Raw genomic sequence first — 27,765 nt, forward strand, 5'->3', positions numbered from 1 at the left:
CCTTAGAATTAATTGCTAACAATCGGGCAAATGGCAGTTTAGGAGCTTAGGTAAAGGAATAGTAGTGCTGTGGGGTTTGGTTTTTTTTGTTGTTGCTGTTTTTTGTTTTGGTTTTTGATTTTTGTTTCTTGGGCCAAACCCGGCGGTGCTCAGGGGTTACTCCTGGTTCTGCTCAGAAATCACTCCTGGCAGGCCCGGGGTCCATACGGGTTGCTGGGATCCGAAACAATGTCGATCCTGCGTCAGCAGCTTGTAAGGCAAATAGATGCCCTACCGCTGTGCTCTCTCCAGCCCCTTGTTTTTCTTAATAAGAAAAACAAATTCTGTAAAATTACACAGATGCATAACAAAAGAGACACAAAAGTTTTCTTTTTTTTCTCCCAGAGAAGAACTCTAATAAGAAAAAGGAACACATAGCTAAAGGAATGTGGCTGAGCTATCCTCCTTATCTTCATAAAGTTATTAGATACTTTTTGAGGGAAAACAGATGCTATCAGGTACCAGCAACTAAGCATTCAACATTCACAGAGAAAGTTAATGTTCATTCAAGCTAACCCTAGTCCTCTACTTAGTACAGTGTTAAAACAATATTTGACATTACTCATTATTTATGGAAGAAATACTGGGATATACACATTCCTAAGCATTAAAAGCAAGTGAGCTTTGTGGGAGACAGCATTTCCACTTGCAGCTAGGAGACCAAGCAGCAGCATTAACCATTCATTCTCAGTAACACTGACTTTCTTGGGAACTTTCCCCGAAGTGCTTTCCCTAAGATGAAGTGTTGACTTGTCTCAGACACCCTGTCAAAAGTAGAAGTGCTTCCCCTTTCTCAGCGGGGCAACTTGAAGTACTGGATAATACTTAGAAAAAGTTTCCATACATCCCGGGGAAACCCTTTCACACACTCTCCCACCAAAATTAGGAACAAATATCAAAATTAGGAACTGAACAAAGATCTATTGAAATGCTACTTAACTTCATTTACGTCATTTTCATCAGGAAAAATGATGGAAGGGCTAAATGAAAAAAGGAAATGACTAAACAGGAGAGGGGAGCAGAGACAAAAAATAAAATGACCATAATTCTCTCCAAATCAGACAATATCTGATTAATTGGACAGAAAACGGTACTATGTATAGATTCCGTTTTCCTGTGTGTTCCTGTGTGCCTTTCACTCCCGTTAGTTGCCTGTATCAGTGCATCATGGGAACGGGAATGTCCATTCTAATGATGCATTCATGTTTACATAACTAACTGCATTTCATCAAGATACTTGTGGTCGATGGAAAGCATTTCCCGGTTGGTGAGCACATCCATTTCTTTTTTCCTCCAAAACAAATGAAAAATAAACAAAACTACATTACAGATACCTTTTTAGGTAACGTTCTTGTCTTGCAAAGCCTACAGTTTAAGACCACAGAAGTAAATCCCACTGAGGCATTCTGTTTGCAAGAGGCCAGATAAGTGCTCTCTTTAAGCCCTTCTCTTGGGCAGTAAAGACCTTTTGAAGAGAAGGAGAAGCAGGCCTAGCAACTGGTTAGTAAAGAGGTAAATCTCATCAGACCCTTTTCAAGAAGGCTTTCTCCAGTTCCCACTTCACAGATAAGCATACGTGCTGATCTGAACCACACTTCCCAAATTAAAAAAAAAAAAAAAGCATGATAACAACCTCTGCGTTTTTACACCCAAGGTACACAGCCTAGATTGACACTGATCTCATTAATAGAGCTTTCTTTTCCTTTTGTTCTTGTTTAAAAGCAAAGATTTCTTTTTCCAGCCACAAAGGCAATGAAGCATAATAAAAGGCAAGGAAAGACTAAGAGGACTTAACCCTCCAGCAGAGACTCCCCCAAATCAACAAAACAGCATAAAAAGAACGGATATCGCTACGGCTTCTGCCTGCACACACTGGTGGCCCGTTGGTCCATTTTTGCTTCAAAATAAGGCAGTACTGATGGCAAAGGCTGTATGCACTGCAGTAGTCTCTTTTGATACAAATGCAGGATTTGCTGTTTCCCTTTTTTCCCATTCCAATAAAAAAAGAGGAAATCGCCACCCATTTATTCCTTGACTTCTTCGCAGTGGTCTTGTGATTCCAATTTACATTTGATCTTGTTCCAGTATTCAGGGGACACGGGAGCTACAGGGTCATGTTCAGAGCAGCAGAGCCGGCCTTCCAGTGCAGAAGGGACAAGTGCCCCCCTGTCATGATCTTTACAAAATGAATGTGGACAGAACTCACAGAAGGAAACGGCAGCACTACTGCACTCACTGCACTGATGCCACGGACATTCCCACTTTCCTGAGAAGAGAGAGGGAGAGAGGGAAAGCCCGTTAATATGTGTCTTAATTACCCACCAAAAGCCCAGTTTCCACCTTGTCCTCTGACTCAAGAGTTACCAGAACTGACCACCACTCGAAGTTTCACATGAGCACAGATCAGGGTGTATGGCCACAGGGGTCTGGTGTTAGTAAAAATGAAACACATCTCTCATTGGCATTTCAGGATGCTATTCTGTTGGTTTTGTTTAGTGGTCCTACTTCATGGCTCCCTTTAGCAGAGTGGGATTTTTTTTGAACTATAACAGATTTGGCCGAGATGTAAGTCAGCAAAAGGGTCTTGCACCCGGGCTTACCGAATGGCGGCTGTGTGAGGTTAAGGCATAGGAGGTGGTATGCTTTGGGACAGTCTTTTTTGTCACACATGACTAGCTCTCCACCGTCTCCACAATGAAAACAATAATCTTCGTGCATCTGCTTTGGTTCTGCTTTGATTTTTCTTCTCTTCTGCTTTAACTTAGAATTTTTTGTCTTTTCTTCAGTGGCTGAGGCACACGCCGACTGGAAGAAAAGTAGAGTCTCAGTGTGTGAAGATTTTCATATGAACAAAAATGCTACAAGCTAAATGTAAAGTATCTACTGTTCAACTACCTAAAAACATTAAGATTGATTCTGCAACATTTCCTAATAAAAATCAAGGCTTCTGAGGTCAGAGACTTAGTACTGGGGTTAAGGCTCATGCCTTGCATGCAGCCTGCCCCAGAATTTTTGTTTGTTTGTTTGGGGGATCCCCCATAGCAATCCTCAGGTGTTACTTTTGGCTCTGTACTGAAGAATTACTACTCCCAGTGGGGCTTAGGAGACCATATTGGGGACTGGATTTGGGTCAGCCACATGCAAGGCAAGTGCCCTGTCCACCATACTACCACTCTGGCCCCATGACTAGTGACCATTGAGTTTGACCCTCCAGTACCTCAGCACCACCAAGCAGCACTGCATGCTACAGCCTCGTTAAGGATGAAAATTGCCAGGCTTTCAGAGCACTGCTTGAAGATTCCTTCCTACCTCCCTCTCCTGCCCCAAATAAAGCTTCCTTTTCATTGTCTTCTAAATGAGTTATCTTTTTTTTGGAAAGGGTACACCTGGTGGTGTTCAGGGGGTTACTCCTGGCTCTGTGCTCAGGAATTACTCCTGACAATGCTGGGGGTTGGGGACATGTGGAATGCAGGAGAACAAATTCAGGTTGGCCACATGCAAGACAAATGCCCTACCAACCGTGCTACTGCTCCACCCCCCCATGAGGTGCTTTTATTTTTTGGGGGGGTCACACCCGGTGATGCTCAGGGGTTCCTCCTGGCTCTTTGCTCAGAAATCACTCCTGGCAGGCTTAGGGAAAACCATATGGGATGCGGGGTCTCGAACCACGGTCCTGCATGTGAGGCAAATGCCCTACCTCCATGCTATCGTTCTGGCCCTGAGGTGCTTTTTTTTTTTAAAGGTAGGTAGGGCGTCTGCCTCGCATGCAGAAGGACGGTGGTTCAAATCCAGGCATTCCATATGGTACCCCCCTGTGCCTGCCAGGAGCGATTTCTGAGCCTAGTAGAGCCAGGAGTAACCTCTGAGCACTGCCGGGTGTAATCCAAAAACAAACAAAACAACAACAACAACAACAACAACTAGACACTGATACCATTCACTTAATAAACCTTCAGACAATGATTTACCATTATCATTTAGTTGTTTTGCTGTTGTTGTTGTTTGGTTTTGGGGCCATACCCAACAGTGCTCAGGGGTTACTCCTGGCTCTCTGCTCAGAAACCACTCCTGGCAGGCCCGAGATCCATATGGGATGCTGGGATTCGAAACACCATTGGTCCTGGCAAATGCCCTACCGCTGTGCTTTCTCTCCGGCCCATCATTTAGTTGTAACAAACAAAATAACGGAAATGATTTTGTGCCTGCCGATGGGCAGGCGTGGGGGTGGGTTAGAATGATGATGGGAATGTTGGTGGTGGAATCAGTGTTGGAACACTGAATGTCAGAAACAATTTTGCAAACTGTGGTGTTTAAATAAAGTAATAATTTTTAAAGTCAGTAATTTAAGTATAGTTCAGTGGCTTTTAATTTAGAATATTGCAAATTAAAAAGGTTTGATAAGAATTATGCAAACTTCAAATTCAATCAGAAATGCAAATAAACTTTCAGAATCTAAGAAATGCTCCCATGGAAAGCCAGAATGTCTAAACTTCAGGTGAATATAACTACGGTAACTGCTAAGCAAAAAGAGGGCCTGCTGCGGGCATTTTCCCCATAAGGTCACACACAGACTACACTTCTTCAACAGCCCCATTACTCACTTCCTCACGTCCACAACTCACCTTTGGCCGCATTCCTAGAAAACCACTACAGTTCTCTGCCCCACAGTGGCACTCTGTTCTGCCGTTGCCCAGGCAATCCAGATTGTAATTGAATGTCAGCTCCATCCCTGAAAAGGAGAGAAGGCATTACTCACACTCAGATATATGTGTATTTATAATGGAAAAAGAGTCATAACTGACTGAAAGACTTCACCCTCCCCAGGTTCCATGCTAAAAATAGTGATGAGGGACACAAAGGAAGGATTTCAGCGAAAACAAGATCTGGAGGAAAAAAGCTGCAGTTAAGTGGCAGAATTCTTTCCTTTCACATGTGAGACCTAGGTTGGATACCCGCATGAAAAAAAAAAAGTCATATTCATTCTGTTGAAGTGGACAAAAACTACTTGAATAAGTAGTGATGCTTCAAGATTTATTTAAAAAATACAAAAATACAAAATAAAAAATAATTTGATGGGCCAGACTGTTGCCGGGGCTAGCCTAGGACGAACCAAGTTTCGATCCTCCAGCATCCCATATGGTCCCCCAAGCCAGGAGTGATTTCTGAGCGCAGATCCAGGAGTAACCCCTAAGCATCACTGGGTATGGCCCCAAACCAAAAATAAATAAATAAATAAAAGGATTTGACATTTATGCTTAAGAAATACTGGGACCGGGGCCAGAGAGATAGCATGCAGAAGGACGGTGGTTCGAATCCCAGCATCCCACATGGTTCCCCCAGACTGCCAGGAGCGATTCCTTTGACTTTTTTCGTTAAGAGCGATTTCTGAGTGTAGAGCCAGGAGAAACCCCTGAGCGCTGCCGGGTGTGATCCAAAATCCGGAAACAAACAAACAAACAAACAAAAAAGAAATATTGGGATCATGGGCCAGAGTGGTAACAGTGGGTAGGATGTTTGCCTTGCAAGAGGCCAACCCAGGACTGACCTGGGTTCGATTCCTGACATTTCATATGGTCTCCCACGCCTGCCAGGAGTGATCTCTGAGCATAGAACCAGGAGGAACCCAAGTGCTGCCAGGTGTGTCAACCTGGATTTGATCTCCCACATCCCATATGGTCCTGTGAGCCTACTAGGAGTAATTTCTGAGTGTAGAACCAGGAGTAAACCCTGAGATCCACCAAGTATGCTCCCACTCAAGAAAAGAAATATGATTTCTAGTTTAAATTGTCTTTTCTAATTTTATTTGGGGGGGGTTGGGGGTCACACCTGGTGATGCTTAGGGGGTTACTCCTGGTAGCATTTGGAGAGCAAATATGGGATACCAGAGATCAAACCTGAGTCTGCCATATGCAAGGCAAATGCCCTACACATTGTACTATCACTCTGACCCCTTCCATCATCTTCCCTAATTTCCTTTTTTTTTTAAATTTGGTTTTTGGGTCACACCTGGCGGTGCTCGAGGGTTACTCCTGGCTCTATGCTCAGAAACTGCTCCTGGCAGGCTCAGGGGACTATATGGGGTGCTGGGAATTGAACCCAAGTCCATTTGTTCTGGGTCAGCGGCATGCAAGGCTTTATCACTGTGCTATCTCCCCAGCCCTCATTTGTATGTTTCTAAGTAGACAACATGATCATGGAAGTGTGATAACTACATTATTTCCAATAATAGTGCTTTCCTTTTTGTTATTGTTATTATTATTATTATTATTATTATTATTATTATTATTATTATTTTGGTTTTTGGGCCACACTCGTTTGACACTCAGGGGTTACTCCTGGCTATGCATTCAGAAGTCGCTCCTGGCTTGGGGGACCATATGGGACACCGGGGGATCAAACCGTGGTCCATCCTAGGCTAGTGCTGGCAAGGCAGACACCTTACCTTTAGCGCCACCGTGCCGGCCCCTATTATTATTTTTTTTGAGACAAGTGGCAGTGGGCTTACTACAGGCTCATCAACCAGGAAGCATTTCTGATAGGCTCGAGGGACCAGAACAATAGCACAAGGGGTAGGGAATAGGAAATTTGCCTTGCATGTGGTCAACCCGGATTCAATCCCCAGCATGTGCCATGCCTGCTGTACTATCTCTTTGGCCCATCCCTGCCTTATATCATGAAAAAAATAGAGGTTTACTGTGACTGGTTTGTATGAGGCTACCTGGGTCTGATCACTGGCACTGAATATAGGTCTCTTGAACACCTTGATCCTGAGCACAGAGTCCCGAGTGGCCCCAAACAAAAATCAAGCAAGACTGAGGTTTACTCTATTTACCAAAGGTTCAGAAATTCAAAGATGAAAATTAGCTTTTAGCTGGGTTTGCCAGTATATATGACTTCTAGAAACTCAATATATTTGTTTGCTTGTTTGTTTCTTTGTTTGTTGGGTGGCCATGGACAGTGATGCTAGGAAATTATTTTTGGCTCTGAGGTCAGGAATCATTTCTGGTGGGCTCAGGAGACATTATGTTGTGCTGGGGACTGTACCAGGGTTGGCCACATGCAAGGCAAGTGCCTTATCTGCTATACTCTCACTCTGACATCTCTAGAAACAGTTTAAATCTCTTTCTTGCTATAGCAGTTCTCACCATTTTTTTTTTTGGTTGGGTGGGGAGTTGGGCCACACCCACCAGCACTTGGGGCTGAAATCATTGTTGGAAAGCTCAGACCACCTGGGATGCTGGGGATTGAACCCAGTTGACCACATGCAAGGCAAATTCCCTATTCCCTACGCACTGTGCTATTGTTCTGGCCCCTCACCTATTATTCTACAAACTTAAAAAAATTTTATTGTTAAGATGCTAGAAGAGTGTCACCAGCTGTGGCTCCCCACTCCCCAAAAAGAAGCTGGATGAGTCAGGAAAAGAAAACTGAAAGCAGTAACTGGCCTCAAAGCTTTATATGCCTATTTGAAACAGACTGAGCTTTCAAACTCAAACAAGACAAACAAGCAAATAAAACTAAAAATAAACCAAGAACACAAATGATGTGAACACAGGCTACTTAACAAAATTTAAAAAATAAAGAAAGAACATTGCAGCTCTATTTACCATAGCAAGACTCTGGAAACAACCAAGATGCCCTTCAACAGACGAATGGCTAAAGAAACTGTGGTACATATACACAATGGAATATTATGCAGCTGTCAGGAGAGATGAAGTCATGAAATTTTCCTATACATGGATGTACATGGAATCTATTATGCTGAGTGAAATAAGTCAGAGAGAGAGAGAAAAACGCAGAATGGTCTCACTCATCTATGGGTTTTAAGAAAAATGAAAGACACCCTTGTAATAATAATTTTCAGACACAAAAGAGAAAAGAGTTGGAAGTTCCAGCTCACCTCAGGAAGCTCACCACAAAGAGTGATGAGTTTAGTTAGAGAAATAACTACATTTTGAACTGTCCTAATATTGAGAATGTACGAGGGAAATGTAGAGCCTGTTTAGGGTACAGGCAGGGGTTGGGTGGGGAGGAGGGAGATTTGGGACTTGGGTGATGGGAATGTTGCACTGGTGATGGGTGGTGTTCCTTTTATGACTGAAACCCAAACACAATCATGTATGTAATCAAGGTGTTTAAATAAAAAAAAAATATGCAAAAAAAAAATAAATAAAGAAAGAAAGAAAAAAAAATAAGCTTAAACATATGGTTACATTATACAGACTACAATAATTTGGAAAATTAATAGAATTGTAGATGGACTTCTGTAAAAGCATCCCTTAAAGGCTCTTGCTTACATTCAACCTTTTGCAGAACACAAGATTTTAATGTCTTATAGGCAGTTAATTCTACAGTAAGTCTTCATCTTCACTGAAAAAAAGATTCCATAAAATCTAGAAAAAGAATATCCACTATTCATAGGATATACTTCTTCCTAGGGAGAGAAAATGGGCAATGAGGGACTTTACCTGCAGGAATATCACAAAGAGCAAAAAGTCCAACTCGAACGTCTCCATTCACTGTCCACTTTTGCGTTTCACAATTTGGATTACAACTGTGGTTCATAAAGCGAGAATAATTTCCTTTTGGGCCAGCATCAATAATCCGGTCCTTCAGAAAAACAGAAATGAAAGGGATCTTTGAAACCTGACACAGAAAACCCGACTCTGTCAAGTATCACAAGGCAGCAACATTTTGCTACCCGTCTGAAAACTGACCGTTCTCTGCAAATTTACTAAGTTCTCTAGTTTGAGGAACTTTATGTCAAACTATTAAGGTGAAGTGAGTTTCTTTTCTTTTTTTCCCCTGGTTTTTGGGCCACACCAGAGGTACTCAGGGGCTACTCCTGGCTCTAAGCTCAGAAATTACTCCTGGTAGACTTGGGGGTCCACATGGGATGACCGGGATTGAACCCCTGGCATGCAAGTCAAATGCCCTCTCCACTGTGCTATTGCTCTGAGCCCCAAGTAAGTTTAGATTTTTCTATCCCCCCACCTTAGAAACAGATCAAAGAATACAGCCATATGGTATTTTCTGACTAAAAGCTCAGTCTGTTAGTTATGATGGGAACTATAGAGTTTTGTGTCAGGTTTCTGATCATTCCCGCACTGAAATCTAGAGAGGGAAGAAAGATAACAGAAGGGGGCCGGGCGGTGGCGCTAAAGGTAAGGTGCCTGCCTTGCCTGCGCTAGCCTTGGACGGACCGCGGTTCGATCCCCCGGTGTCCCATATGGTCCCCCAAGCCAGGAGCAACTTCTGAGCACATAGCCAGGAGTAACCCCTGAGCGTTACCGGGTGTAGCCCAAAAACCAAAAAAAAAAAAAAAAAAAAAGAAAGATAACAGAGAAACTTCTGACAATTTAAGATGTAAAGATATGATAAATGGGATGCTAAAGTGTGGGACATACTCTCTAGGGGTCAACATGCGTTTTATTTTATTTTTTTTTTGGTTTTTGGGCCACACCCGGCGATGCTCAGGGGTTACACTTGGCTGTCTGCTCAGAAATAGCTCCTGGCAGGCACAGGGGACTATATGGGACACCGGGATTCGAACCAACCACCTTTGGTCCTGGATTGGCTGCTTGCAAGGCAAACGCCGCTGTGCTATCTCTCCGGGCCCGCGTTTTATTTTTTACTTATATAAAATGTTCAAAATATAATAAAAATACCGTTTTAGTCTGCTGAATTTAAGCACTGAAACTGTTCCTAATATTGTCATGCTGACTGATGGAGCCATGCAGAGAGCATGGGAGTGAAGGAGCCAACAGAAGTAATGTAAATAAACGGCATTTCAAGTTTATAAAATATGCTTCTGAAGAGCTGCAAAGCTTTCAGGCAATTCACATCAATTAAGATTATTTTGGGGGGCTGGAGTGATAGCAACATGTGACCAACACAGGATGAGCTCCGATGCAAATCCCAGCATCCCATATGGTCCCCGAAGCCTGCCAGGAGCAACTTCTGAGCACAGAGCCAGGAGTAACTCCTGCATGCTGCCGGTATGACCCCAAAACCAATAAATAAATAAATAAATAAATAAATAAATAAATAAATAAATAGATAAATAAAGATTATATTTTGAACTGATCTCTATTTTCTTTCCATAAAAATTCCGTCAGTGGGCCCGGAGAGATAGCACAGCGGCGTTTGCCTTGCAAGCAGCCGATCCAGGACCTAAGGTGGTTGGTTTGAATCCCGGTGTCCCATATGGTCCCCCGTGCCTGCCAGGAGCTATTTCTGAGCAGACAGCCAGGAGTAACCCATGAGCACCGCCGGGTGTGGCCCAAAATCCCCCCCAAAAAAATAATTCCGTCAGTTTTGAGACAGTCTGGTCACAAGAATTCCAATAATCACATAATACGACAGGGGTTTTAGCTCTAGCTTATCTTCTATAAACAATTGAACCACAGAAGAGATGAGAAATGGGTTGATGTGCATCAATTAGACTGTGCAGAGACTAAATAGACCATGTATTAGATAAGTAGATGTTTTACTGTCATTTTCTTTTTTTTTTTTTTTTACATTTTTCTATTTGGTTTTTGGACCACACCGTTTGACACTCAGGGGTTACTCCTGGCTATGCACTCAGAAATCGTCCCTGGTTTGGGGGGGACCATATGGGACGCGGGGGGATCGAACCGCGGTCCGTCCTACGCTAGTGCTTGCAAGGCAGACACACCTTACCTCTAGCGCCACCTCTCCAGCCCCATTTACTGTCATTTTCAATAGATTGATTTCTCGTAAGATAGGAAAATTTTCAAGGCCAGCTTTAGACTTTCTGTTAAACCAAACCTTCACTCGTGGAGAGGTGATTCTCTTTTCTTCACCAAGGGCTAAGTCCTTTGAGGGCTAAGAAGGGCTGAGATTAGACTCCAGACTCAACTCTTGTTTCTCTTACATCTCACAACGTGTCTCACATGACATGTGCAAGACTTTGATAATCATTTTGTGCTTTGGTCTAATGATTAGTATAATACAGTGGGTAGCATACTGCCTACTGGAAATCACTACACATGACCAGAAAGTATCACATTAGAAAAGACAGTTCTAATGAAGATGATGAAACAAGAATAAAGTCTTACTTTAAAAAAAAATGCATTTTACCTTGGTAACAGTTAACATATAAAAATTAGTCACACTATTCTCATTGGCTCGCTTGATTCGCAGTTTGCATTCCTCTTCATCAATCAATTCACCAACATATTCATTTACAAATTCGCCCTGCAGAGAAGCAAGCGGTACATAACTTTAAAATCAGAGTATTTTATGAGAAAGACTTCTTAATAACAGGTAAAGTAAATCCAAAAAGAATCCTAGAAATATCATTTAAACCTGGAAACAATAGTTATTATATTTGGAGACATTCTGATGATACCATTTTTCTTGTATCATTGCCTCAAGCCTGACTTAATTCTCAAACATACCCCCTCTAGCTCTGTAGAAGTAGTTGCTGAGCACAGAGCTGGAGTATTTTTTGAGCACCATCAGGTATGACTAACTCCACAGCTACCAAAGTAAGTCTTTTCTTGCTCTCAGTATTACTTCATAGTCCATGTGACATCATCATGTTATTTCTTTGAAACTTGAGAAAACTGACTTACTCAGGATTTTGTAACTGTATTACAACAGACTTTATTGGCTTGTAGCTTTGAGGCCTTGGCCTAAAATAGATAACTCTAAAGCAAATGAACATGCTATTTGTAGTTTTGTTTGGGACCACACCACATGGAGGTGCTCAAGGGACTATACCGAGCTCCAGGATCAGTTGTGACAGACCCATGGTGGTTATGAGTTTTCCTTTTTTCTTTTTTTAAAGTAAATGTAAGGGCAGGTGGAATAGCATAGTGGGTAGGGCATTTGGCATTTTGCCTTGTATACATTTGACCCAGGTTAGATCCCAGAGCTGCCAGGAATAATTGCTGAACACAGAGACAGGAATAACTTCTGAGCACCACCAGGTATGACCCAAAAAGCCAAAAAGCCAAAAGAAAAAAAAAAAAAGAAAAGAAAAGAAAGGAAGGGGGCCCGGAGAGATAGCACAGCGGCATTTGCCTTGCAAGCAGCCAATCCAGGACCAAAGGTGGTTGGTTCGAATCCCGGTGTCCCATATGGTCCCCCGTGCCTGTCAGGAGCTATTTCTGAGCAGACAGCCAGGAGTAACCCCTGAGCACTGCCGGGTGTGGCCCAAAAACCAAAAAAAAAAAAAAAAAAAAAAAAAAAGAAAGAAAGAAAGAAAGAAAGAAGTAACCCTATGTAACCTTCTTTCAGTTGACACCAATGGTTAGGTCTTGCACAATTAGCCCAATATTACATTACTATTTCTTTTCTTTTTTTTTTTTTTGTTTTTGGGTCACACCCTGCAATGTTACACCCCTAGCTCCACGCTCAGAAACCGCTCCTGGCAGGCTCGGGGACCATATGGGATGCCAGGATTTGAACCACCGACTTCTGCATGCAAGGCAAACGCCTTACCTCCATGCTATCTCTCCAGCCCCATACATTACCATTTCTAATAGTACAATGTTAAAACCAGAAAAATGATACTGACAATTCTACACATTTTATTCAAGTTAATAACTTCATTATTAAATGAAACCATTTTATTTTGCTGTTTATCAACCATATCCAGTGCTGCTCAGGCTCTGTGCTCTGGGGTTGTTCCGAGGAGAACAGGCAGTGCTGGAGACCAAACCTAGGTCTACTAAATGCAAAGCGTGTGCTCCAGCCCATTAAGCTGTCCACCTGGGTCTGGTTTTATTTCAGTTTTTTGTCTGTTTATTTTTCTGGGCCACACCCAGTGACACGGGTTACTCCTGGCTTGGGGGACCTAAAATGGGATGCCGGGAAATAGAAGCGCAGTCTGTCCTAGGCTGGCACTTGCAAGGCAGATGCCTTACCACTCTGTGCCACTGCTCTGGCCCCAGAAAAGCTTTTCTTAAAATGTTATTTTGGACTGTACCTGGCTTTGCTCAACGCTTACTCCTTGCTCTGTGGTAAGGAGTCACTCCTATCGAGGCTGAGGAAACTAAGAGATGATGGGCTTTGAACCCAGTTTGGTGCATGCAAGGCGAGTGCCTTATCCACTATATTCTCTCTGGTCCCGAGAAGGAAATTGTTTCCAGACTTGGGCTACTGCAAATAAAGCTATTATGAACATTTGGTAAAAGTTTTGGTGTAGGCATGGGTTCTCATGGGTCTGGATCTAGGATAAATAAAAGCCAGCTGTGTTTTGTTTGGTGAGAAGAGTATGTATTTAATTCGGGGAAGGGGTTGGACTAAGTAGAATTCAGGGGTATTTTCTAGTATGCTTTGTGGATCATTCTTCGTTGTGTTTGGGGGACCAAGTGCCAGGGACTGAACCCAGATACCCTACATGCAAAACATGTGCATTAATCTCCAGATCTAGGTTTATTTTTCTAAGAAGATACTAAAGGCTGAGAGTCAATACAGTAGATACAGTACTTGTCTTATATGTGGCCAGTAAAGAGTTCAATCCCCAGCAACACAAATGGTACCCTGAGCATTGTCAGTAGTAATTCATGAGTGCAGAGCTAGGAGTAATCCCTGAGCATTGCTAGGAATGGCAGGAAAAGAAAATCTGCCAAACTGGCTCTATCATTTATTTATTTGATTTTCAGGCCACACCTGGTCATGCTCAGGGGTTAAACCTGGCTCTGCACTCAGGAATCACTCCTGGTGGTGCTTGGATTACCATAAGAGATACTGGGGATCAAAGGAATTTAAAAAATCCTGCTGTGGGGAGCTGGAGAGATAGCATGGAGGTAAGGCGTTTGCCTTTCATAAAAAAAAAAAAAATCCTGCTGTGTGTCACAGTGGCTGCAATAAACCCAATTATTGTCTCAGTTCTTTAAAAAACACTTAAGGCAACCTTGCAACATGCATTAATCTGTAGATGTCAAAAGCAAGGATAAATGAGTATAGATCTCTGATGTCTGAGATTCTTGGTGGCAGATGAGGCACTGAAATGTGGATTTAAGCTGGCCTTGGAAAAGTGTAGCAATAGACTCATTAAACTGCTTGTGTCCCTGCCAAGCTTGTTTTTTAGAGCTTTTGAGTCAACAAAATGATCTCTATTTTCCTCTATAATCAGCTTTGTTCAAGTCCTGATGAAGAGCCTCCATTAAGAATAGAAGTAGGGCCGGGCGGTGGCGCTGGAGGTAAGGTGCCTGCCTTGCCTGCGCTAGCCTAGGACGGACTGCGGTTCGATCCCCCGGTGTCCCATATGGTCCCCCAAGAAGCCAGGAGCAACTTCTGAGCGCATAGCCAGGAGTAACCCCTGAGCGGCACAGGGTGTGGCCCAAAAACCAAAAAAAAAAAAAAGAATAGAAGTAGTTTCATGTGGATTCTGTTGGCTGTCTCCTACAAACTGATTATTTATCTTTCCAATGGTCATCTTAGTCTTTTGGGTTGATATACCTGTGCCCACAAAGCTTTTATAATCTTATCCAACTCTTCTGCCACATTACCTTTATGTTTCAAAGGATTTGACCTGTTAATGTCCTTCTTATAATGGTTCTGGCAAAAAGTAATCAGTCAGACTGGGAATATTATACAAGAATTGTAGCACCGAGTTCATATAACAAGAATCTCCTAAATTATGAAGTCTGGTGAGAGCAGGACCAGTTCCCTCATTTACAGAATCGACATTTTGGAATTGGTCATTTCCACACGTTGAGGTCAGTTTGTTTCCTGCTCACATTTTTTTTTTTTTTGAGTAATCTTTGTTGGTTCTGAAGGGGGGGGTTTACAGTCTTTTTTTTTTTTTTTGGGTCACACCCAGCAGCTCTCAGGGGTTACTCCTGGCTCTACATTCAGAAATCGCTCCTGGCAGGCTCAGGGACCATATGGGATGCCGGGATTCGAACCACCGTCCTTCTGCATGCAAGGCAAACACCCTACCTCCATGATATCTCTCTGGCCCCAGGTTTACAGTCCTATCATGCATTGTGTCTGAATTTTTTTCATTTATGAAAATCCTGCTTCTGACCAGGCACAGTGGGACCCTAAGTTTCTTGGGAGGGTTGCCATTTGTAGAAACACAAGCATATCCTTTTCCTCGAATGAGATTACCAGCAATCCATTAATTATCCATTTTTACCCAAACAGGTGAATTGTTTTTATGTACCTGAACATCTTTTCTTTGGGGGGAGGGTGTCTCACTCGGCAGGCATGGGGGACCATATGGAATGCTGGGATTCGAATCACTGTCCGCCTTTGGTTGACCATATGTCACTCAAATAAATGTCCTACCACTGTGCTATCTCCCCCACCCCTGAACATCTTTTTTAGAAGTGTTTTTCTGGGGCTGGAGCAGTGACACAGTGGTAGGACATTTGCCTTGCACGTGGCTGACCTAGGACACACGGCGGTTTGATCCCCTCGAGTCTCATATGGTCCCCCATGCCAGGAGCGATTTCTGAGCTCATAGCCAGGAGTAACCCCTGAGCGTCACTGGGTGTGGCCTCAAATAAAAAAACAAACAAAAAAAAAGTGTTTTTCTGCAGCAATATTGCGCTCTCCTTGGGAGTAAATTTAGGAAGTTTAGTGAAAATAATGTTGAGGGGCTGGAGCGATAGGACAGTAGTAGGGCGTTTGCCTCCCATGAGACTAATCTGGGACAGACCCAGGTCTGATCCCCAGCATCCCAAATAATACCCCGAGTCTGCCAGGAGCAATTTCTGAGCACAGAGCCAGGAGTGACCCCCCAAACGCCACCAGGTATGGCCCCACCCTCCCCAATAACAATGATAATATGTAGGCTTTTTTTTCTTTTTGAGCCACATCTGGTGACGCTCAGGGATTACACCTGGTTATGTGCTCAGAAATCGCTCCCAGCTTGGGGGAGCATATGGGACACTGGGGGATTGAACCGTGGTCCATCTTAGGTCAGCTGCATGCAAGGCAAATGCCCTACCGCTGCGACACTGCTCCGGCCTCATTGATAATGTCAAGGACAAAATATCCATGGATGGCATGCCTCTTTTTCTATAATAGTTAAGTTCTATGAGCTCTTTCAACTATGGCTTGTCCCTGCAGATTATATGGGCTATAATTTGATTTGCTAATCCTTACAAAATGATTGAAAAGTTTTACTGATCTAGGCCAGGCCACTGTCTGTCTTTACGAATTGGGGGATGCCCATAACAGAAAAACATTGAGATGCTAGGAATCAAACCAGGTCAGCCAAGTGCAAGACAATCACCCTATACATTGTATTATTGCTCCAGCCCCATGTATTATTTACATTTATGTATTCCCAATGTGTGAGATCCAGTTTCTCCACATCTTTTTCTTTTTTTTGGGGGGGGGGGGCGGGTCACACCTGGCAGCGCTCAGGGGTTACTCCTGGCTCTATGCTCAGAAATCGCTCCTGGCAGGCTCAGAGGACCATATATGGGATGCCGGAATCCAAACCACCAACTTTCTGCATGAAAGGCAAATGCCTTACCTCCATGCTATCTCTCTGGCCCCCCAGTTTCTCCACATCTTTATCATAATTTTTCATTTTATTGTTTGAACAGGTGTGTAGTGCTGTTCCATTTAATTTTTAAATTGTATCTTTGGGGTATTTGGAGGCCACACCTTGTTTACTCCAGGTTCTGTGTTCAGAAGTCTATCTTGGCAGGGCTTGGGTGACCATATGTGGTACCAAGGAGCAGGTCTAGGTAGGCCACATGCTAGGAAAATGTCCTACTCTGCACTATTATCTGAGCTCCTTTTAAAATAAGGGCAACTATTTGTCCAATTCAACATTTCATGTTTATAAACAACATGAACTCTTTCACTTCAGAAACCATGAAGGATTTAATGTAAGATAACAGTATTATCTGAAGTAGTGATCTTCAACCTGCAGGCCCTGAATTGGTGTTAGCCCGCAGGTACCATGTTGAAGACCACTGGGCTATCACCGTGGTTATACCTGTCTGACTGGTATACAGGATTGGTGCTGGTCAATGCCTATGTACAGGACTTACCAAACTTACTAATACATTTATGTTTGGTTTTGGCTTCTGGGTCACTTAGGGGTCACCCCCAAATGCTGTGTGACCATGTGGTGTTGGGGGTCAAAGTTGTGTAGACACATAGCCCGTTGAGCAACCTCTCCTGCTCAGTAACACATTTTTTGGGGACATGGTGTGGAGATGGGACCACACCTGGCAGTCTCAGGGGATAATTCCAGCTTAACATGATATGGGATTGGTTATATGCAAGGCAAGCATCTCTCTCCCTGATTCCATTATTATATTTTTGAGCAAAGGTCATAAATAAATATGTTTTCTATTCTAGGACTGGAAGACTAATACTTGGGATGAAGGTGTGTGTGTAAATTCAATACATGGGAAGGGGTGTGTGCATGTAAATATACATGGGCAAGGCACTCCTAGTAGGCTTGCAATACCAAATAGGGTGTTGTGATAGAACCCAGGTTGACTATGTGCAAGCTAGCAAGCAAATGCTGAATTACTGCTCTGACTCCTGGGTGGGGGGTAAAGGTTTTGCTTTAAATACAGCCAACCTCATGCTGGTTTGATTCTCAGCACATATGTTCCCTTGAGTACCTCCAAGATACCAGGAGTAGCCTTATAGTTCTACTAAGAATAGCTCACAAAAAATAAAAGCACTGTTTTGCTTTGGGGGCCACATCCAGGAGTGCTCATTTATTCCTGGCTCTGTAACTCGGGAATCAGGTAGGCTCAGGGAACCATACGGATGCCGAAAATCAAAACCGGTTAGGCCATGTGCAAGGCAAGTGCTCTGGCCTCAAAAAAAAAAAAAAAAAAGTTAATGTTTTAGCAGTCTGTTCTTTCTCCAACATTCCCTCCACACAAATTTTCTAGCCCTTCTCATAATGCTTAATATCACAAGTCTATTGATAAAAAATGAGTAATCTTCTAAGCTTATGTTGTTCAAAATTTTTCTGTTGATAAAAATAAACTATGGTTGGGCCAAGTGATAGTGTAGCGGTAGGGCATTTGCTTTGCATGTGGCTGACCTAAAACAGACCCGAGTTAAAACCTTGGCATTTCATATGGCCTCCTGAGCCTGCCAGGAGCAATTTCTGAGTGCAGAACCAGGAGTAACCCCTGAGCACCAATGGGTGTGGCACAACCCACCCCCAATGGAAAAAACTATTGTTACTTCATTACAAATGTGAAATACCATAGAGACCAGTTTATTTTTCGACTTTTCTCTTTCAGCCCTCTTCCCCAAGCAAAGAAAATGGTTCTTTACATTTGCGTATTATGTGTTAACCTTATATGACTTATTCAAGAACCAGTTTGTACTTTGACATCAGGTGATAAATAATATTTTTTTAGAGGGGAAGGATGGTTTAGGGCCATGTATAGCCGGCTCTCAGGGATCATTCCTAGTAGTGTTTGGGGAATCATATGCAGAGTGATTAAATCTGGGCCAGCCATATATATGCACAGCAAGTGCCTTACCTACTACATAATCTCTCTGGTTCTGTGATGAGTAGTATTTTATAAAAGATAAAAGGTATCACTGGGGCCGGAGAGATAGCATGGAGGTAAGGTGTTTGCCTTTCATGCAGGAGGTCATCGGTTCGAATCCCGGCGTCCCATATGGTCCCCCGTGCCTGCCAGGAGCAATTTCTGAGTCTGGAGCCAGGAATAACCCCTGAGCACTGCCGGGTGTGACCCAAAAACCAAAAAAAAAAAAAAAAAAAAAAAAAGAAAAACAAAAGGTATCACTGACTTCATGGATAGAAAATGCTGTTACTACTCTAACACTACTGTAATGAAAAAAAAATTTTTTTTTGGTTCACACCCAGGGTGTTATGGGCTTATTCCTAACCTGAGTTCAGAGATCACTTCTTGTGGGGTAGGGGTTCCTACCTGGGTCAGCTGTGTGCAAGGCAAGTAATGTATTATCTTTCCTGTCCTTAGTGTTCTTCTTTCCCCATTCTTTGTTTGTTTGTTTGTTTGTTTTTGTTTTATGGGCCACACCCTGCAGCTCAGGAGTTACTCCTAGCTCTGCACTCAGAAATAGCTCCTTGGCAGGCTTGGTGGACCACATGGGATCCTAGGAATCGAACCCGGGTCTGTCTTGGGTCGTCTGCGTCCAAGGCAGATGCCTTGCTGCTGTGCTATCAATCTAACCCTGCCCCATTTCTTTTTTTCTCTTTCTCCCCTTCCCTTTATATATTCTAAGTAAAAATAATTTACTAAATAAAAATAATTTAGCAGGGCCGGAGCGACTGCACAGCAGATGGGCGTTTGCCTGGCACGCGGTCAACACTGTATGGACCCGGGTTTAATCCTCAGCACCCCAAGGGGTCCCCTGATCCTGCCAGAAATTCTTTCTTTTTTTTTCTCTTTTTTTTTGGTTTACGGATCACACCTAGCAGCACTCAGGGGTTCCTCTGGCTTTGTGCTCAGAAATTGCGCCTGGCATGATCAGGGGACCATATGGGGTGTTGGGAATCGAATCCAGGTCCATTTTGGGTCGGCTGCATGCAAGGCAAAACACCCTACACCTCCATGGTATCTTTCCGGCCCGTTCTTCATTTTTTTAAAATTATTTGCGTTTAGAAGTTCTCTTGTCCTTTTTAAGACTGACTTATAATGCACCCAAAGTTTATGTGAATTCTATTAAGACCTCTTCATATTAAAAGTTTGCTCAATGGGGCCGGAGCGATAGCGCAGCGGTAGTGTTTGCCTTGCACGTGGCTGATCCAGGCTGGACATCAGTTCCATCCCTGGCGTCCCCTGGGGTCCCCCAAGCCAGGAGCAATTTCTGAGCGCATAACCATGAGTAACCCCTGAGCGTCATTGGGTGTGGGCCAAAACCAAAAAAAAGAAAAAGAAAAGTTTGCTCCAGTAAAAAACCGCAGGATTCTATTGTAACATCATGTCTTTTATCCCTATTACAGCATTACTAGCATTACTATGAGGTAGGCCCAGTCCATGCTACCTTTTTAATGCTTCTTTTGGTCCTTAGGCCCCATCCTCTTCGTTCTGTTTTGATGATTTCTGAGTCAGGATAGAGCCTCTTCGTAAAGCATTGGTTCTGACAACGATCTCCAGCGGGGCACACCTGGGGGTGACACTCATACTGCAACATTCTGTTCAGACACTCTGATTCCAGACCACAAGGGTTCTCATCAGCTGGCTTGCAGTTGCAGCGGGGAATCTCTGACAGGTCTGCAACATGAATCTGAACTTTCCCCATAACCTTATTAGCCTAAAAAACACAAATGAGAGAAAATTGAACAGGGACATCAGAAACAGTCTTGCCTGTGACAGGACTCTGAGAAACGTTCTTCATTTTAGTGTGTGTGTGTGTGTGTGTGTGTGTGTGTGTGTGTGTGTGTGTGTGTGTGTGTGTGTGTGTGAGACTCTGAGAAACGTTCTTCATTTTAGTGTGTGTGTGTGTGTGTGTTTTTGGCTCACGTGTGTGTGTGTGTGTGTGTGTGTGTGTGTGTGTGTGTGTGTGTGTGTGTGTGTGACTCTGAGAAACATTCTTCATTTTAGTGTGTGTGTGTGTGTGTGTTTTGGCTCACACCCGGCAGTGCTCAGGGGTTATTCCTGGCTCCATGCTCAGATATTGCTCCTGGCAGGCACGGGGGACCATATGGGACGCCGGGATTCGAACCGATGACCTTCTGCATGAAAGGCAAACGCCTTACTTCCATGCTCTCTCTCCAGCCCCTCATTTTAGTTTTAATGAATAAAAAGCTAAGCTCAATATCTCTCCTTAGTGATATACCAAAAGATCAATATCTGATGTGTATTCTTTTTTTTTTTAACTTTTATTTATCGATTGATTGGTTTTGGGGCCACACCCAGTGGTGCTCAGGAGTTACTCCTGGCTCGGCACTCAGAAATCACCCCTGGCAGGCTGGGGACCATATGGAACGCCGGGAATCAAACCAAGTCCCTCCTGGGTTGGAAGCATGCAAGGCAAAACACCCTACCGCTGTGCTATCTCTCCGATCCCCTCTGATGTGGATTCTTATAACTGAAACAACTGTGTGCTCTCTGGAAGAAAGGGGACAACTGTATATTCTCATTTGTTTGCAGAATAACCAGGCAGTGGAGCAGGATTCCACATCTGTAATAATGTGATTTATAAGAATCATATATTTGATATATTTGATCATTCAGATAGCTAACATCTTTCATCTATATTTGGTCTTTGTCCCTGGTCATGGTGCAAAGCTCTCCAAACCATTGAAATTAACAGAGATAATTTATGTATCTGATATAACAGATATTCTATACATTTGATATAAAATATTTTGTAATATCTCAGAGCTTATCCTTATTTTCAAAAATTTTAGAGTGAAATGAATATCTTATTAAAAATCCCCTTTCTAAAACAACTGGGCTTATGTTGAGGAGGTAGCTTTTGGACTGTATCTTAGCAGGATGCTGGTTGCCCAGGAAAACATTAATGAACTGGAAGTTGAAACTTTTAGCCACCTCCTACCCTACCAATGATTAAATCCGTGGTTCAGAGTAGACAATAATGCCATACTGGGGATGCTAGAACCATCCAGGGGGTGGGAGATAGCAGTCTCTAGTGTATTGGGGGGTTAATTTCTTTCTGTGCTTCTACTTAAAGAAGACAGATTTCCAAGAGTACTGAGTATTTTTTCTTCGCCCAAATAAAGTATGTTAAGCCAAGTAAGTTTGGGATTCTCTGATATCATCAACCATGCATGTGTGATAGAGCCCCACCAAAAAACAATGGCCAATATTTAGAGAATTTCTGGGCTGGTGAACATGCAGAATACTGGGAGACTGTGGCAATCTGAAGAAGATGGAGGAGATGGAAGCTGTAGGTCTCAAACTTGAGGCCCTCGGGCCGCAAACGGCCCTCCGTACAACATTTTGTGGCCCTGCCCTAGAGGAATCTTTTTTTGTTTTGTTTTGTTTTAGTTGTTTGGGTCAACCCCCCCCCCAATGTTCAAGGCTTACTACTGACTTTGCACTCAAGGATCACCCCGACTTTGCCTCCTGCGGCCCCCAGGTAAATTGAGTTTGAGACCCCTGCTGTAGGCCTTTCTGAACCCTAGTCTATGTCTGCTTCCATTTGGAAATCCTTATTTTATAATAAGTAAAAATTGAGTAAGGAAATGTTACCGTTTTGTGAGCCAGAATAACAATAGTCAAAACGAAGGAAATGATCGTGGAACTTCAGATTCACAGCATGGTTTGAAGCACAGTTCACAATCTAGATTGTGACAGGTTACTGGCCTCTGAAAGGCAGGGTATTGTAAGGTGGAGCCTTTAACTTATGGAATCTGATGTTATTACTGGATAGACAGGATAGATTTGAGTTGAATTCTAGGATACCCTTTTGGTGGCCCAAGAATTACTTGTTGGAACTTTCCTTGTATAGGTTGAAATTAGGTACAGATCCTCTCTTCCTAAAATAAAGCATAAAACTTGTTTTTCGTCTGTGCCATTTTAACAAAGACCTCGCTCTCACAGTATGATACTTCCAACAGAAGTCCTCAGTTCGTTTTATAGAAAACTGGGTGTTAGGGCCCAGAGAGATAGGACATCGGTGTTTGCCTTGCAAGCAGCCGATCCAGGACCTAAGGTGGTTGGTTCGAATCCCGGTGTCCCATATGGTCCCCTGTGCCTGCCAGGAGCTATTTCTGAGCAGACAGCCAGGAGTAACCCCTGAGCAATGCCGGGTGTGGCCCAAAAACCAAAAAAAAAAAAGAAAAAAAAAAAAAAAAAGAATTTCATATCAGCCCAAAACAAATCAAAATGGACTTAACCTTCTCAAGTAACGAGCTATAAAGTTTAGTACCTATTTGAAGATGTAAACCATCCCTGGCTATGAAGAAAAAAATAGGAAGGAAAAAAAAAAAAAAAGAAAACTGGGTGATAAGGAGCAAAAATTTCCACAAGTCAAAAAGCATTCTAACATTCAAATCAGTTTCATGGGTAAAGACTCACTTTGATGTGTTTATAAGGAGGAGGTTTTCTTGAGTTTTTTTCGATCTCAAGTGCTTCTTTACTTTCTCTTTGTGCTTTCAATTCCAGGAAACGTTTTGCAGCTTCTTCCAGTGCTGCCAAAAAGACCAAACAACATATAATATGAGGAAACAAATAAAATGAAACCCACTAGGAGAGTGTATTTGTATTGCACCTGAATTCTGTGCTATGACTGAAATTGGGCCTCACATTTTTCTTTTTTAAAATTGTATTTTGTAAAGAGACCTTTACTAGCAAGACGTGAAATAGACCAAATAGGTCATGTGGCTAAACACTACACTGTGCAAGTTACTGCCTCAAGAGAGAAGATCTGACTTCCTTCATCAAAGGCTTCTGAGAGAAATCAAAGAATAACTTTAAAAAAAAAATACCAAAAACAGAAAAACGAAACAAAAACTAAAACTGGATTTCAATTCATTTTACTTTTACTATAAAACCAAACTTCTTGGAAAAGTATTGCAAAAATAGTTTTGTGGCTGTTACTACTTTTTTGTCAGAGAGGAACTCTTACTAAAAAAAAACAAAAACAAAAACAAAAAAACTATCTCCAAAACTATTTCCACATTTTATATTACCTGGAATAGTACTACAATGAAATTTATTTTTTAATTTACTGAATTTGGGGTCGGGGGTGGGGAGTTACACTCCTCAGCTGTGCATAGGGTTTACTCCTGAGTGCTCAGAGGACCATATGTGGTATTAGGGAATCAATCTATGTCTATGATATGATATGACCTTATCCACTATACTATCTCTCTGGCTCTGCTTGGATCCCTATATAGTTTCAGTGTGGTTGGAGACCACAATTTACAGACACTGGGACCATTACAAAATTGAACACTAGCTAAAAATTGTCTAAGAACAGAAACAAGTTATATGCAAATCAGGAAATGCTACATAACCAATACTGGATGGAGTCTTAGCATAGAACTGTTGTGAATATTATCCAACTTACCTTTTTTGAAAGTCTTGTTAATACTTGTCTGTCCCTCGGCAAAGCTTTTGTCTCCTTCAACATAAGGGAACACCCTGCCCTGGTGCACCCAATAGTAGTCATGAGAACCAAAGAAGAATACAGGAAAATCTCCCAAGTCATGCTTAAGACCCTGGATGTTCAGTGGCACAGACCTGGGGTTGCAGATCTCTGCTGGCCACCACCTGAAAACAAAATGCAATTATAGACCAAGAGAATGAAAAACCATACAACCCTTATTTTTTCCATAACTGAAAAAAAGTAAAAAAGGTTTTGTAATTTCTATTCAGATTCTAAATGACAAAAAAATAACCTTTCCAACTTTCATCCTGTTCAAATGACACAATATTTAAAAACAATAATTAAATGATACATTTTAGGTAAACTAGTACCTATATATCTCTAATATTCTTAAAAATGTTTGAGATTTATAAAATAATGTACATGGAAACATTAAATTATAGATCACAGGGGCTGGGAAGGTGGCGCTAGAGGTAAGGTGTCTGCCTTGCAAGCACTAGCGGTTCGATCCCCCGGCATCCCATATGGTCCCCCCAAGCCAGGAGCGGCTTCTGAGCGCATAGCCAGGAGTAGCCCCTGAGCATCAAACGGGTGTGGCCCAAAAACAAAACAAAACAAAAAAAATTATAGATCACAATAATAAATACCTGTTGTCCAATTACAGAATTAAAAACATTAAATATTTTTCTACCCTTAATATTCTTACTACCAATATTGTAATTTTATTTTTGATGAGTGGAAGCAGAGATAGCACAATGGTAATGATGTTTGCTTCAAACAGTCAACATGGGATATAATGCTGGCATCCTGTAAGTTCCAGGGCCTCCCTCCCCAGGGTTAATTCCTGAGTGTAACCCCAGAGCATTATAGGTGTGGCCCAAAAACCAAAACAAACCAACAAGTTTATTTATGATTGCCATAGAAACCACTGCAGATCTTACTAATGTTATGGTAAAGAATGACTATTTCCATTCAAATGAACACTTTCTAACAGTCAGGGTAAGTACTTTTTGGTTAAACCTGGTTTTATTTCAACTATATTTTAAAATTTAATACATCATTGATCATAATAAATGTGGCATTTCAAATAAAATGAAAATAGCTGTTCCATGCAATGATGGTTAAAAACCATTGTAATGGGCTAGAAAGATAGAAGAGTGGGCAGGCATTTACCACAAGCCCATAGCAAATACAACACTCAAAATGGGTAAAAACTAAAAGTCTGTCCTCTAAAATCTGACACACGACAAGTTTACCCCTTTTGCCATTTCTATAAACAGAGTACTGGAAGTACTTGCCATAGCAATCTGGCAAGAAAATATATCAGAGGCATCCAGATAGAAAAGGAAAAATCAGACTCTCATGGTTTGCAGATGACGATACTAAATTTAGATAATCCTATAGACTCTTAACAAAAAGATTATAGAAATAACAGATTTGTATAGTAAAGTGGCAAGCTACAAAAAGTAACACACAGGGCCTGGAGAGATAGCACAGCGGTGTTTGCCTTGCAAGCAGCCGATCCAGGACCAAAGGTGGTTGGTTCGAATCCGGTTGCCCCATATGGTTCCCCGTGCCTGCCAGGAGCTATTTCTGAGCAGACAGCCAGGAGTAGCCCTGAGTACCTCCGGGTGTGGCCCAAAAACAAAACAAAACAAAAAAAAGTAACACACAAAAATCCATGTCTTTTTTTAGAAACAAATAATGAAAAAGAAGAGTCATTTAAAAAAATCCCATTCACAAATATGTCACCCAAAAAAAAAAAAAAATCAAGTACCTTGGAGTCAACTTAACTAAAGAGCCATGAGATCTTTACAAAGAACTCTACAAAACACTGCTTCAAGATATAAAAGAGGACACAGGAAATAAAAACATATATCCTTCTCATAGACTGAGAGGATTAACATTAAAATGGCAATTCGTCCCAAAGCATTGTACAGACTTATGCAATCCCTCCAAGGATACCCATGATATTTTTTTTTTTGGTTTTTCGGCCACACCCGGCAGTGCTCAGGGGTCACTTCTGGCTGTCTGCTCAGAAATAGCTCCTGGCAGGCACGGGGAACCATATGGGACACCAGGATTCGAACCAACCACCTTTGGTCTGGATCGGCCTGCTTGTAAGGCAAATGCTGCTGTGCTATCTCTCCGGGCCCTCCCATGATATTTTTCAAAGATATAGATCAACACTCCTGAAATTCATTTGGAACAATAAACCACTCATGACTAAGCTAAAGTAATCCTTAGGAAAAAGAAGATGGGAGGTATTAACTTTTCCCTAATTTTATTTATTTATTTCGTTTTGTTTTGTGGGTCAGACTCAGCGGCACTCAGGAGTTATTCCTGGCTCTACACTCAGAAATCGCTCCTGACAAGCTCGGGATCCCATATTTTGTTTTATTTTATTTTATGGATCACACCCGGAACACTCAGGGGTTACTCCTGGCTCTACACTCAGAAATCACTCCTGGCAGGCTTGGGAGACCATATGGGATGCTGGGAATCAAACCAAGGTCGGTCCTGTGGTGGCCATATGCAAGGCAAACACCCTACCACTATGCTATAGCTCCGGCCTTTTCCCTAATTTTAAAATTGTACTGTAAATAGTTTTTGTTTTTGGGTCACACCTGGCATCGCTCAGGGGTTACTCCTGGCTCTATGCTCAGAAATTGCTCCTGGCAGGCTCGGGGACCATATGAGACGCTGGGATTCGAACTGATGACCTTCTGAATGAAAGGCAAATGCCTTACCCTCCATGCTATCTCTAGCCCCTGTACTGTAAATAGTTATGAAAACAGCATGGTAGTGGAATAAAGACAGAGCCTCAGTATTCAAAGACTGACCTTCAGACATACAATTTTTGATAAAGGGACAAGAAATACAAAGTGGAGCAAGGAAAGCCTATTCAACAAGTGGTGTTAGAATAACAGATCAACTACATGCAAAAAAAAGTGAACTCAGACCTCTCCTTAACACATGCACAAAGATCAAATCAAAATGGATTAATAGTATATCAGACCTTGATATCAGATCTTATAACCATAAGGTACATAGAGGAAAACATAGACAAAGCACTCCATGACACTGAAACTAAAGACATCTTCAAAGAGGAGACACCAATGTCCAAGCAAGTGGAAGCAAAGATAAACAAATGAGACTACATTAAACTGAAGCTTCTGCACTTCAAAGGAAACAGTGACTAGGATATAAAGTCTACCCATAGAATGGGAGAGTATTCACCCAATACCAATCTGATAAGGGGTTAATATCTAAGATATACAAGATTCTGACAGAACTCAACAAGGAAAAAAAATCTAACCTCATCCAAAAATGGGGAGAATTGAACAGACATTTCCTCAAAAAAGAAATACAGATTGCCAAAAGGCACATGAAATAATGCTCTATTATCACTAATCATAAGGGAGATGTAAATCAAAACAATGAGATATCACCTCACACCACAGAGATTGGCACACATCACAAAGAACAAGAACATTCAGTGCTGGTGTAGGTGCGGGGAGAAAGGAGCTCATTCGCTGCTGGTGGGAAAGCCATCTAGTCCAGCTTTCCTGGAAAATATGATATTCCTCAAAAAAATTAAAACACCCCATATTGAGCTCCCATGTGATCCAGTAATACCACTCCTAGGTATATATCTGAGGAACATAAAAACCCAATACAAAAATGCTCCTACGTACTACGTTCATTGCAGCATTATTTACAAGAGTCATAATC

The 27,765-nt window shown here is 42.2% G+C and overlaps 1 protein-coding gene across 1 annotated transcript in view; it reads right to left on the minus strand.

Annotated features, from left to right (window-relative positions):
• Positions 1-366: 366 nt before the first annotated feature.
• Positions 367-27,765, minus strand: part of NSD3 (nuclear receptor binding SET domain protein 3) — a 133,748-nt gene continuing 106,349 nt past the window's right edge. Inside the window, exons 17-24 of the mRNA XM_049771797.1 lie at positions 23,992-24,194; positions 22,998-23,110; positions 19,996-20,265; positions 11,143-11,259; positions 8,508-8,649; positions 4,662-4,768; positions 2,640-2,844; positions 367-2,305 (exon numbers count right to left, since the gene is read on the minus strand). Coding sequence (XP_049627754.1) covers positions 2,064-2,305; positions 2,640-2,844; positions 4,662-4,768; positions 8,508-8,649; positions 11,143-11,259; positions 19,996-20,265; positions 22,998-23,110; positions 23,992-24,194 — 1,399 coding nt within the window. The 3' untranslated portion in view covers positions 367-2,063. The remainder of the gene's footprint in view (positions 2,306-2,639; positions 2,845-4,661; positions 4,769-8,507; positions 8,650-11,142; positions 11,260-19,995; positions 20,266-22,997; positions 23,111-23,991; positions 24,195-27,765) is intronic.

Source organism: Suncus etruscus, chromosome 4 (assembly GCF_024139225.1).
Source record: "Suncus etruscus isolate mSunEtr1 chromosome 4, mSunEtr1.pri.cur, whole genome shotgun sequence".
NCBI lineage: Eukaryota > Metazoa > Chordata > Mammalia > Eulipotyphla > Soricidae > Suncus > Suncus etruscus.